This window comes from Plasmodium brasilianum, chromosome 12 (genome assembly GCF_023973825.1).
Source record: "Plasmodium brasilianum strain Bolivian I chromosome 12, whole genome shotgun sequence".
Taxonomy (NCBI): Eukaryota; Apicomplexa; class Aconoidasida; order Haemosporida; family Plasmodiidae; genus Plasmodium; species Plasmodium brasilianum.
The window spans coordinates 2358560-2372064 of NC_090125.1; the positions used below are offsets into that span (position 1 = coordinate 2358560).

At 24.4% G+C, this 13505-nt stretch overlaps 4 protein-coding genes across 4 annotated transcripts; all 4 read right to left on the reverse strand.

The window, feature by feature from the left end:
* Window positions 1-2992: 2992 nt before the first annotated feature.
* MKS88_004478 (U3 small nucleolar ribonucleoprotein IMP3) lies at window positions 2993-3544 on the reverse strand (the record flags this gene model as incomplete). The annotated part of the gene is made up of 1 exon (XM_067217658.1): window positions 2993-3544. One exon carries the CDS (start codon window positions 3542-3544, stop codon window positions 2993-2995), a length of 552 nt encoding a protein of 183 aa, XP_067072064.1.
* Window positions 3545-4745: 1201 nt separating this feature from the next.
* Window positions 4746-7498, reverse strand: MKS88_004479 (uncharacterized protein; the record flags this gene model as incomplete). Its single annotated transcript, XM_067217659.1, has 3 exons — window positions 4746-6747; window positions 7170-7317; window positions 7444-7498. 3 exons carry the CDS (start codon window positions 7496-7498, stop codon window positions 4746-4748), a joined length of 2205 nt encoding a protein of 734 aa, XP_067072065.1.
* A 782-nt stretch (window positions 7499-8280) lies between these two features.
* MKS88_004480 (uncharacterized protein) lies at window positions 8281-10459 on the reverse strand (the record flags this gene model as incomplete). Its single annotated transcript, XM_067217660.1, has 5 exons — window positions 8281-8359; window positions 8694-8760; window positions 8921-8967; window positions 9178-9263; window positions 9494-10459. The coding sequence occupies 5 exons, from the start codon at window positions 10457-10459 to the stop codon at window positions 8281-8283; spliced, it is 1245 nt and encodes a 414-aa protein (XP_067072066.1).
* A 694-nt stretch (window positions 10460-11153) lies between these two features.
* Window positions 11154-12774, reverse strand: MKS88_004481 (ribosomal protein S10; the record flags this gene model as incomplete). Its single annotated transcript, XM_067217661.1, has 5 exons — window positions 11154-11229; window positions 11485-11761; window positions 11943-12064; window positions 12291-12487; window positions 12694-12774. The coding sequence occupies 5 exons, from the start codon at window positions 12772-12774 to the stop codon at window positions 11154-11156; spliced, it is 753 nt and encodes a 250-aa protein (XP_067072067.1).
* Between the last annotated feature and the right edge of the window lie 731 nt (window positions 12775-13505).

Here is a 13505-nt window from a genome sequence, read left to right on the forward strand (position 1 = left end):
AAAAAAGTATTAAAAATCATAATATAAAAAGGAGAAAAGAATATAATAAATAATACACATAAATACATACATAAGCATATATACATATGCATATATACATATGCATATATACACATGTACATATATGCGCGCAGAGGAATAAAAGTAAGCATGTTAAATTTATGTCTTGATAACATAACTTGTTCTTTTGAAGTTCCTTGAAATTTATATACTCTCTCCGTTATTTCTTATATATATTTTAGACTTCTCTTTTCGTAGAATACAACTTTCAAACGTTCAAATACGTAAAATACGTATACAAACATTTAAAAAAAATAAAATTGTAAATCATCGTAATCTTCGTGCTTCTCTTTCTGTTTCTAATAAGGCTAAAATATCACCTTCTCTCACTGGGCCTTTAACATTTCTTATTAAAAATCTTCCAGATAGTTCAGTATCTCCCATAAATTGTGCCCTGACCTGTATAACACCTCCTCTACTTCCTGTTCTTCCTAATACTTTCTCAACTTTCGCTAATTTTGATTTTTCCATATTGCAGTATATATAGGTATCTAAATGTATATAATTTTGAATGTTTCACTTAAAAAATAAAAGTTATAACTAAATCAATTATATTATGAACATGCAAATTTATGCAAAGAAGTATTTATGTAAAGTATATAAATATATATTTATGTAAATCCTTTTTTAAAATATTCTTAAATGCTGAAAACACAAGACTCAAAAGTGTTCATTAGTATACATAAATATTTATATATATATATATATATATATGTGAACTTTTTTTAGAAAAATACGTATTTTGTTTACTGTATTGTACATATATATATAAATACTCTTTGACTTTTTCGTTTTTCTTCTTTACTAATATATATTTTTATTAAATTTTATTTTGTTATAATTATTTTATATTTCGATAGAAATTTTAAAATTTCTATATAATTAATTAGTAATATTATTTTTTTACCTGTTCGTGTTTCTATTTAGCATGATTTTGTTATTTTTTTTTTTTAAATATGTACTGCGGTATGGGTAAAAAAAAAAAAAAAAAGATGTTCCTCATTTATAATTTTTTTATTATTTTCGGTTTAATTTTTTCTTTTCTTTTTTTTTTAAAAGCACCAAGTTTTGCATATATATTATACTAATGCGTTGAATGTTGAATTATTTTTGCCTGTTCTTTTGTTTTTATATAATGTAAAATAGAACAAATTTAACGTAATAAATTATTTTATTATAAACAATTAAAATTCTTCCTTTTAAATATTTTTTTATTGTTTCAATTTCGTCCGTATTATATATAATTATTTATATTTTTTATTTGTTTTTACCAATTTGATTTTTTTGAACCTTTAAAATATTATGAAAAAAATTACGTTCCTTTCTTTCTCTTCAATTTTTCTTGAAGTGATTCAAGTGGTAATTAACTATATATTGTTGGAAAGAATGAAAAAAAAAAATTACATAAAGAAAGAATATATTTTATGTTCTAGTTATTTTATTTGGTAGTTTATTATGTTTTGTTTTGTTTTGTTATATTTTAGTTCAAAAGAACAAATTGAGAGTTTTTATCCTTCTTAAAAAGCATTAATTTTATATCAAAGAGAGTCTTTTACGTATATATTTATTTTTTAATCTTTCCTTTTAAAAAAATAACGTACGGAAAAAGAAAGATATTCCTACGCTTTGTGCATCATATATATATTGTGCATATATGTGAACATATTACATACGTACAAACCTATATATATATATATATATATATATATATGTATACATTTTTGAGACTTAAGTTTGCCCAAATATTGCATTAAATTATGAGTGGATTGTAATAATATGACGTTTTTGGAGCGGGTCATTTTAATATACCATATAAAGGAATCTTAAGCAAAATACATAAATGAAAAATACCTACAAGCAAAAAAGAGGCAAAAATGTATCTTTTTTATTAACCTTTTAAAAAAATTATTTCATAAGATAAAATAAAAATATTAAGTAAACCGCTATATGCATTTGTATATATATATATATATATATATATATATATATACATATGTATATTCTGAAACAATTTAAATTGGAATGAAGTATATGTGCGTATATATTGTATACTTAAACATATAATTCCATTTAATTATATACTGATTATCTTTACTCTTCTATTATTTCAAGTTCATATTGCAACACAGTAATTTTTTATTCATTTTTATATTTTTTGACGTGTGATATAATCAAACACAATATATAACTTGTTGCTGTACGCAAAAATTAACTTTTAACAGTTGTTAATCGTGTTTACTGGTATTCGTAAGTGCAGTTCGTACATATATATATATATATATATATATATGTTTATTTATTACAGTATTGCAATGAAAAATCTGAGCATTTTCGTATGCTCGTAAATAATGGTGAATATTTAAACGCAGCACAATTACACATTTAAATGTACCTATATCGTTGTTTTACTAGACATTTTGCTATTTTCACGTTTTGAAAAAATTATTTTTTTTTTTGTAAATGGATGATGATTGCTTTTTTTTTCATTATATTTGTGAATCAAAATATAAAAAAAATATACATTTTCATATTATTCCTTTCTTCAAAAAAAAAAAGTTTTATAAAAAAAAGGAATAAAATATTACAAGTTTACATTTTAAACAAAATGGGCTGTAAAAATATATAGATAAAAAATAAACTTTTGAAAAGAACTATAAAAAAGGAAAAGCGAAATTAATCACATTAAGTAATTTATTTTAATATATAAACAAAAAAAAAGAAAAAAAGAAAAAGAAAAAGAAAAAGAAAACTATTAAGCAAGTAACATAGAGATGGGTTTATAAAAATAATCCTTATATGAAAATATAATAAACAAAAATGTGTTATATAAGAAAAACAAAGCTACCAAAATATTGGAACGTATGTAGATATTATTTATCATTTTTTTTTTTTTTTATCCTATTGTGATAATCATTTTGCTTTTACATTTTTTCTAATTTCCTAAAAGTTCATAATCGTCATTGTGTGCTTGATGCTTTTGTATATGCTTAATTATTTTCGAACCAACTGCCCATTTTATATGATCTTCTAAATTTCTATTTATATGAAATGCTGGATTATTAATTACATTATTTCCTACTCTTATATTTCCATGTTGAATATATGTTATGGCTAGTTGAATACTTTGAACAAATTTTAACCTGAACAAAATTACAGCTAGTCTTCTTCTACAAAATGAGGAGACAGATATTTTTTCGCATTCAGCTAAACTAGATTTATAACTTATTATTCCCATTTCATATAATTTATCTAATAATTCATCAGTCATTTTAATACGGAATTCATCTTTTTCTGGTAATAGTCTTAATTTCGAAACCAATTTTGTTATATATCCACATATTTTATTATATTTTGTATAATCTTCTCTATCTTGAATTATATATCTTCTCAAAACTTTTACTTCCCTTATATTTTTCGTTCTTTTCCAATCATAAAAATTTACCTTTTTTAGTAACTTTTGCTCATGATATTTCAGTTTTCTCATTTTTAACAAATTTTATAAAAAAATATCACAAAAATGTTTTTGAAATAAAATTCAAATTTTTTAAAATAGCTAGTCAAGCGATATTCCTTCTTTTCAGTCAAACGGGTCTGAAAAAGCATTACCAGGTCAGGGAGTACAAGGGAAAATAAATAAGCATATACACAAACATATATATATATATATATATATATATAAATGTATACATTTATGTATTTATATCTATATAATGACAACGTATTCCTTTAAAAAGGTTATACTCCGAGTTAAAGTTCTTACAAAATAAAATTTGCACATAAGTTGTCATAACAAATTATTTTTGGATTACTACTTTATTAATACTAATATAAGGAATATGTATTATTTAAAAATGCAATCACGGCTTCCGGAATTTTATGGAATTATGTATACCTTTCTACACTTAAAAATAAATTTTGTTCTTCCTTGAAATTTTAGCTAATATTTTTTTTTCAATATCGTACGGAAAAACATAAACTTCTTACATATTATATGTATATATATATTTATTTGTAATATTTCTTTTTTTTCATGGCGCCCTCATAAAATATTCGTAATACCTGGTTGAGCTGTATAATAAATAGGTGAACAAAAAAAAAAAAAAAAAAAAAGAAATTATTTTTAAACAAACGAAAAACATAAAAAACGAAGTTCTGTTATGTATAAAACTTAAAAGTTGCTATTAAACCCAAAGAGAAATAAAAAGAGGTAAAAGAAAATATTTTGGTAAATACCAAAAAAAAGTTTATTCTTAATTCGCATACATTTGTATTTACAAAATGTACATATTTTTTTTAAAAAATATTGTGCATTTTCTGGCTAATAAATTACAAAGTGAAAAAATTTTCTTGCTAAAAAAAAGTTGTAAAAGAATTTATCTTATAAAAACGAAAAAAAAAAATAATAAAATAAAATAAAAAAAAGTTTTATTTTTACGTTGTAATTGCTTTTTTATTTTAATACTGTAACTATGTTTTATCATGTTTTGCCATCATTCTTCGGAACTACCAGAAGTGGCTTCCATTTTACTTCCATTTTGCAGCAATACGATACGTTTTTGCAAAAAGCTGGAGATATATATCTCCATTTAATTGACCAAAATTAAATATTATTTAAAATAGTTTTCCTTTACTATTAGTAGTAGCACATGTGAATGTGCACACATTTTGATGATAAACTATGTCTTCTAGTTTATATTTTTTTTTTTTTTTATGAGCTTGTTATTATCAGAATTTCCAGTATATTGTATATTACTTCTAAAAAAATTGGGTCTCTTTTTTTCTCTTTCGCTGAAATCCACTGTTTTTAATTTGTGCTCTTGATATAGTGCTTCTTCGTCTATATTGTCAAGAAAATTTTGAAACTCCTTTGAAAATATGATTTGCGCATTTGCATTTTCAAATGTATGAAATTCTTTAAAATAGTCGTTTTTTTTATTATTATTAATTAGAGGCCTATAGGTACTTGTGACGTCATTTAAGTATTTATCTAAATCTTTAATTTTATTTTGATTATCAGTACATTTTGTATCAACATTAACAACTTTTTTCGCTTCCTCCATACTACAACTATTTGAGCGAACTACAGTGTTAGGTGATTTTGTTTTATCAATGGTATCACCGGTACAATGAGTAATCATATTAGCATGATAACCATCGATATTTGTTGTAGTTGACGACTTATTATATTGTGCGCTTCTATTTGGTAGGTTCTTATTATTACTATTATTATTATAATAATATTTATTATTATTATTACAGTTAATATTACTATTATTATTACAGTTAATATTACTATTATTATTTTTGCAGTTACTATTATTAGTACTACTATTATTTCTACTATTATTTCTACTATTATTTCTACTATTATTATTATTATTATTATTATTATTATTATTATTTTTATTACTATTATTGATGTTAATATTACAGGTAAGGCGGTAATTTTGCGTAGATTCCCTTAAGAAGGCATCTATGTTATTTCCACTAGCGGATGGGGGCTTGTTACACGTATTAATAACTGCTTTTTTATTATTTTTTGCAAAATTCAAATTTATAGACTTCATCGAATTCGTTAAGGTGTTTCCATAAATGTTATATGCATTATTATAAAAATTTTGTTGCTTATTTTCATTTGCCATATCTTCGTTAAATGTGGCTTGTTCAAATTCATTATTACATAATAAGTTTAGTGTAGTATAGAAATCCGAATTTTTTTCCTTCTTTAATTTTATACTTTGTTCCATTAAGTTATTGCAAATAGTGTCTAATTTAAAAATTTCTGAATATTTTAATAGTTCCATTTTACATTTCTTTAATAATTGAAACCTATTTAAAAAGGTACATATATAAATAAGATGTTCTTTTTTAATGGGCATATTAATTTTATATATATTTTCCCTTAATATAACGCCTTGGGGATAATTAAATATTCCTTTGTATAGTTTAACTCTTACTATTTTTTGTATAGACGTATCATTAAGAGTATAACCATGTATATCTAACCAGTAGTTTTTGTAATCAAAAGTTTGTTTATTTGTTGTTGTATCCAAAACATTTAGAACAGTTGCTTTCATAGAGCATCGAGGTAAACAATATACATACATATTTTCACTTATATCATCTATTGGTAATACTTTGTAAAGATTAATAGTAATTTTTAAATGTATCTTCATAATATATACATAATTCTTTTTTTCGTTTAATATATTATAATCATTATTTAATATATTAAATTTAAAACCAATGCAATTAAAATATTTGCAACTATAATTACCACAAAATTTTGATTGAATTATAGTGTCCATATTATCCCCAATATGGATCCATTTCCCACACTCTAAATACTTGCAAACTAGAGTGAACTGAATTATATAAGACAATAAGTACTTTTCAATTTCCGCACTACCACTACTACTACTGTCACTACTATTACTACCGTTTATGCTATTGCTATTATTGTTATTACCTTTATCTACATTTTCTTCTAACTTTAACGAAGTAGAATATTTTTCTTCTAGCTCCTTCAGCAACATGCTTAAAATTGCCTTGCTCTCTTTATTATTGGAGTAGCATAATATTATTCTGTTGGATACACACGTGCCCATTATCTCATTTTTGCTTTTCATAATTATAAACCTAGTTATCTGTACGCTATTTCTGATTGGTGTACCACCATCTTCGTTGCTACAAAAAGTACATACACAATTGTAAGTCGTTGTCATATTTAAGGAATTACTCACACGGAGAACATAACGGGCAAATCGTAAAAAGCCAAAATGATCAGCCATCGCACGTGTGTACATAAAGACTGAAATGCAAGCAGAACGAAATGGAAAAACAACAAATGACAAACAATACAACGACAAAACAGAAATAAAACAAAATAATAAAACGACAAACAGCAAAACATTACTATAATTTTGCGACATTCAAAAATGTTATGAAAAACACACATAAGGTAAAGACAAACTTAAAATGAAATAAGGTACAGCAAAATTTTTCTGTATTGTACATGCAAAACGTGTGAGTATTTTCACTAGATTTTTTTGATTTTTTTTTTGATTTTTTTTTTGATTTTTTTCATTTTTTTCCTCATTCGCTATAACCTTATGTCAAATAAATACCTTGATATGATTAAGTTTTCAAATTTCAATTCCATATATATTATAAAATCATTATTCTCCAAATTTTCTGCAGGAAGTTTTCTTAAATTACTCATTTCTTTATTTTCTTTTGCCTCTCTTTTTATAGAAGCTGTAAAAAGTAAAGGGAAATAAAAAAAAAAGAAATAAAAAAAAACATATAAAAGGAGGAACATGCAAAAATAATATTGTTTTTAAAAAAGATATATGAATTAGAATTATGGGAAAGATTAGGTACCAGATAAAAGTTTCCTCTCAAACTCATCGGATGTAGTGCTGAAATTTTTATTCATTTTTTCTTGCGTCCTTTTTTAAACATGTTTAAATTAAAAAATAAAATAGAATAATAAAATAAATAAAAAAAAAAAAAAAAAAGGGTTTATTGCTCTGTGAAACTAAAAATACGAAGTTTTTAAAATATTGTAGAACAAATGACTATTGATGAAAATGTTACTTAAACGTTTGCTCGTTTGTTTTATTAATTTTTTTGTACAAAAATTGATGAAATATAAAAAATAAAGTAAATAAGAATGAAATATTTTATATATTTACCAAAAAAAAAAAAAAAAAAAAAAAATGTAGCGAAGGGAAATAGCGTTATTTATAGACTGAATGTGCATACGTATTTTTTGAAAGAAAAAGTGGGACACTTGATGCAAATTTCATTTTAACACTTTAGCTTAAGTGCTTACACATATAATATGTATTGACGTTTTGAGTAGATAATTTTTTTGAGTTTACAAGGTCCGTCGTTTATTTTATTTCTGTTTTATTTTTAATATATATTTGATTTATTTTTAATATATTTTTGATTTATTTTTAATTTATTTTTGATTTATTTTTGTTTTACTTTTAATTAATTTTTTTTTTTTTATGTTTTATACTTTACTTCTGACTTAATCCGTTTAACTCTGTTTCGTTTCATTTTATTTTTTTTGTTGTGCATTCGAAAATTTGTAGAAAAGGAAAACTGCGATCATAGCATAACTCACGATTTATAACGGTGGAAGTATAATAATTACAAAATATACATAATACAGATAAAATCATTATTTTTTTTTTTTTTTTTTATAAATTAATTAGAATTCAGCATTGTAATATCAGACAAGGGTTGTACAAAATAACATAAGTGTGTTCCATTCATATTGTATTCCCTTAAGTAAAAAAAAGAAAAAAAGAAAATTTTTTTTTTTTTAATATTAAACAAAAGCAAAAATATACATTAAAAAAAATTTAAAGAAATACTGTTACGAAGTAAAATAAGAACAATCATTATAATGGAATTTTTTGAATAATGAAATGTTAAGGAAGAAAAGACCTCTTTTAAAAACAGTCTTTCTCTGCTTATATGCATTTTAAAATTGAAAAAGTGTGTAAAGATTATATATGATAAAGAAAAAAAAAAAAAAGAAAAAAAAAGAGTGCACAAAGAAACGTTAAACAAACATACGAATATGCACACGTATACATTTATAATATTTTATTTACTTTAAGGTAAATTGGAACCTTAATAAGCCATTTTCCTGAAAATCCATCCTAAGATGAGAACTTATTTCTGATGGTATCGAAGAATAAAGAGTGCGTTAAATGTACATGTAGGTATATTTTATTTATAACATTTAAAAAAAAAAAAAAAATTTGCATTTTATAATTAATATTTTTTTTTTTTTTTTTTTCATGTTTTTCAAAATGTTATATTTCCATATGTGCTTTACTCAAAGCTTGATTAATTTTGGACAAATCTTTTATCCTGTATTTAAATCTGAAAATAGGGAAGGGTATAATCAAAATTAAGAAAAGAGGCGCACGTAAAAACGGTTAAGTAATAATAAACAGTGCAAGCATAAACACATATGAACGTGCATAAATGGATATGTGCGTATGAACATATACATATTCATAGGTACATATTCGCAATTCCCTTATACACACGCACATATGTGTGTTTGCCTAAGTAAACATGTTGACGTACATTTGATTTTTTAAACTCTTAAATTCTTCAAAGTTTTCCTTGGGCATTAACTGAACAGATCTTTGGTAATTTTTATTTTTCGTTTCCTATATGATATAAAAACATTGAGGTGTGCCTTTGAATATGCATTTATTTATTCGGAGTGTATGTATTAATACACATACTTACGGTTGCGTCTATATATGAATGTACATATTTACATTTGCGCGTATATGTGCATGTATATATGTACTTTTGCGTGTATATATGAATGTACATACGTACACCTGAGTTAATTTATTTATGTATTATGCACGTATGCGTGTGCCATATTTACCATTTTCAGCACAGTCGTGCTGTCATTCGTATACTCGCGTATGTAAAAGGTAATATACTGGTCGTTACTTTTAATTAAATACTCTAAGTAGAATGAGAAAACGCTAGATTGTAAAGAAAAGTAATTATAATCATTATTTAAAAAAGTATATTTTTCTAATTTAAATATTTCATAATAATAATCTACAATAATTCGGATGTAGGTCTCAGATGTATCACCCTCTTCATCAGTTAAATGTAAAATTAATTTTCTATTCAAATAGTCAAATTTTATATTTAATATAACAGCATCTAAAAATTCTAATGCTCTTAATAAATCATATGGAGATACAAGAAATTCAAAACCATTCTTTTTTTCATCAATATCTTCATATATTCTTTTTCTTATACTATATTCATTTTCATTTTCATCATATTCTGTATAATTTATTTTTAATGGTGATATACTTTTTAACTTAATTACATTTTCATTCTTGTTATCAAATATATGTGTTGTAAGTAAGTTGTCTGAATTGACACTTTCTGTTTCATCCTCATTTCTTCTTTTTAATTTCTTACTAGGTCTACTTTTATTTTCATCAGGACCTCCCCCGTAGTAATTCCTATGTCTATCGTTTGTAATATCAACTGAATTGTTTCTATTACCATGTTTATACTGTTTTACCATATTTTTATCCTCCTTTTCTAAAACATTATAGCTAGTAAAACAGTTAGAATCCATATATAAAAAACAATATATTTGTTTGCATTTGGACAAACTTCTTAGCATTAAACCATCATAGTATAAGTTAAACAAAATACAACTTTCCCCTTCTGGTGCACTATTTGTACCCTTCTTCAAATTTATATTATATTTATTATCATCAACATTTAACAGTGCTAATGCGTTTTTAAAAAAATTTACATTCTTAACAGAAAAATGGTAGTTAGGTATAATTTCGCTGTTCATTTTCCAAAAATGAAACATTGACGCGCAAAAGGGTCAAGCAGAAAGGGCAGAAATAAGGTAAACAAACAGAAAAAGTGTAAGAAAAAGAAGAAAAAGAAAAAAAAAAAAAAATACTAATAAAATACAAAAAAGGTAAAAAATTGCCAATACAAAAATGCAAAAATGCAAAAATGCAAAAATGCAAAAATACAAAAAAACAAAAATATAAAAATACCAAATTACTAAATTACAAAATATACCATATACTTATTTTCTACCATTTAGCAAAAATAAGCAGTTACCCTTTTACCACATTTAAATATAGCATTTAAAACAAACAAACAAAAAAAAAGATATAGTGGTAATTTCGAAAAATAATATAATGTGTGTATAAGTAAAATATGAAGTAAAAAATGGAAAGTTCAAACGTCCATTATGCTATATATACATACATATATATATATATATATATATATTTTTTTTTTTTTTTTTTTTTTTTTTTTTTGTTATAACTCCTATTTTGTAAGTAGCATAAAATGCAACTGCAAAAATTAAAGATTCGTTCACAACAAATGCAGTTACACATTTGTATACGGAAATTATTCATTTATAAATTAATGAAAAACATATTTTTGTGAAATAATAAAAAAAAAAAAAATGCAAATTAAGCATTTCCCCATTTGGTCATTTCTCGACTTCCTAATTTGCTTATCTTTCCTTATGAATAAAATGACTAGTCATAGGAGAGAGATTCTATTTTTTTCATTAACTCTTCATTTTCGTGGTACCATTTTTTCTTTTCCATAGTTCTACAAAAAATGAGGAAGTTCATAACAGGATAAAATTAAGTACTAAACATTCATACATTTGTTCATACGGAGAACTTATATATGCGTATGTATGTGTGTATACGTATATATGAACGCATATGTATGTATGTACGTATATGTACGCTTATATTAGTACAAAAAAAAAAAAAAAAAAAAAAAACTGCGTGTAACCAACAATTTACATTAAGCATATATTAAATCAAGCTTTTAACGTGATAAAACATATATTCTTACTTTTTATAATAATGCTTTATTATATCCAAGGGAAACTTGTACAAATCATAAAAATTTCTTGGCAATCTTACATTCATATATTTGGAGTTCTCAAGTAACAGATCTACGTACTTTTTCTTCTCCTGTGCGTTCAATAAATTTGTGTAATATTTGCTAACATGTTTTCTTCTTTTTTTCAAATTCTTTAATTCATCTTTTTTTAATCCTCTATAATTTTCCTCGAAGTAGTATTCAAAGCCGACGAATCTAGGCAACTTTACTGATAAGAAATTGGAAACTAGAGGGGGAGGGAAATGCGTATTATATGTGTGTACATACATGTGTAAACATACTACAAGTATAAATACGCTATATATACGTACTAATTGCATATGTGGTATATACATAGTTAACATTTTTTTATTTTCGTTAAGTATAAACTAGTAATCACGCATATAGCCGCTGTTATTGTTACTTACACTCACAGTCCTTCAAACTAACAGATGAATTTAAAAAAATGTCTAATTTACAACCATACTGTTTTATTTCAAATTGTTCTCTACTGTCTTTGTCGACGTGCGGTGATCTCAGGAACGTGAATCTGTGTTGGTAGGAAGGGCGGAAACAGCGTAAGCAGATGAGTTATTCTGTACATCTACATATATATACATATCCATATCTATATCTATATATCTATATCTATATATCTATAAATCTATCTATCTATATATATGTACGCACGCATGTATGTATGTACATGCACGTTGCAGCCAATGTATAGGAACGAAACGGCTGCAGAACAGCAATTATAGCTTTTTTTGCTAAACCTCTTTTTTATTGTTTTTATCGGAATAGGACCCGCAACAATGAACTGTGGATACTGACAAACTTTTTCCTTGATATTTAAAACTGCCTTTTGCAGATGGTCAGAAAAGTAAGAATTTAAAACAATCCGCAAGTGGTAATTGTCTCTCCACTTTTTTATTATGTCCAGGTTTTTTAAATCAGCATTCACCTTCTCTAACTACAAAGAGGTGGAAAAAAAGGGTGAAGAGATGAGGAAATTACCACGTAAAGACATAAGGAAATTGAGACTTCACATGGATAAGACGTGAACGGGTGAAGCATAAACAATTCGTGTATATTTCACATTACTAAAGGTTATACAAAAAAGCGTAATATAAAATGCACAATGTGAAAACGTTAATGAAAGAATTCATAATTTATTACGGTACTATAAATTTGTGCAGTCCTTATTTGCGTGCTTTTTTTAGATCCATTAGAAAATGGTGTGTTAATTTTTGGTTTCATTTTAAAGGCTGTGCTAATATCACAAGCATAATATATTATTAAGAAAATAAGGGAAATATGTATGTTCATTTTTTTAATCCCATCTTACCTTTTTTTACCACTTTCATTTTATAATAAATTGCCTTCTGATTTTTTTTTTTTTTTTTTGTTCTCACCACTGATCATGGGTGATTAATCATTTTCTTCCTTTCCTTGCCTTACTTCCTTTGTTTCTCTTTTTTTTCAAAACTATAATATTATATACTGGACGAAATAAATATGTACAGTTCATAAAAAATAAATTGTTATCAAAACACATACATACTATTTCCTTTGCTTGGTTGTTTTAAGTTGGCAGTTTTTGCGCCATATTTGGGGGTATACCTTATGCATACAAAAAAATATATAGACGTATATGCGTATTTATTAATTATATGTGTATATGAATATATATATACCTTTGCATATACGTGGTACGTTATACAGATCTTTTCCCGTGAAACTTTAAAACTTTTATTTTTTTTTTTTTTTAAACTATAGTGAAGAACAGCACCCAATGAATCATTAACTATAAGAAGTAAAGAAAAAAGGAAAAAAAAAAAAATTAAAATTATAGCAAATTATTTACCTCATACTGCTATAATTTTTTCATATTTTTTTTAAATTTTATTACTTTTTCTTTTGAAACGTGAATTTTTTTTTTTTTTTTTTTTTTACCATTTAACCATTGGTTTGAATTGAAAAAAATGGAA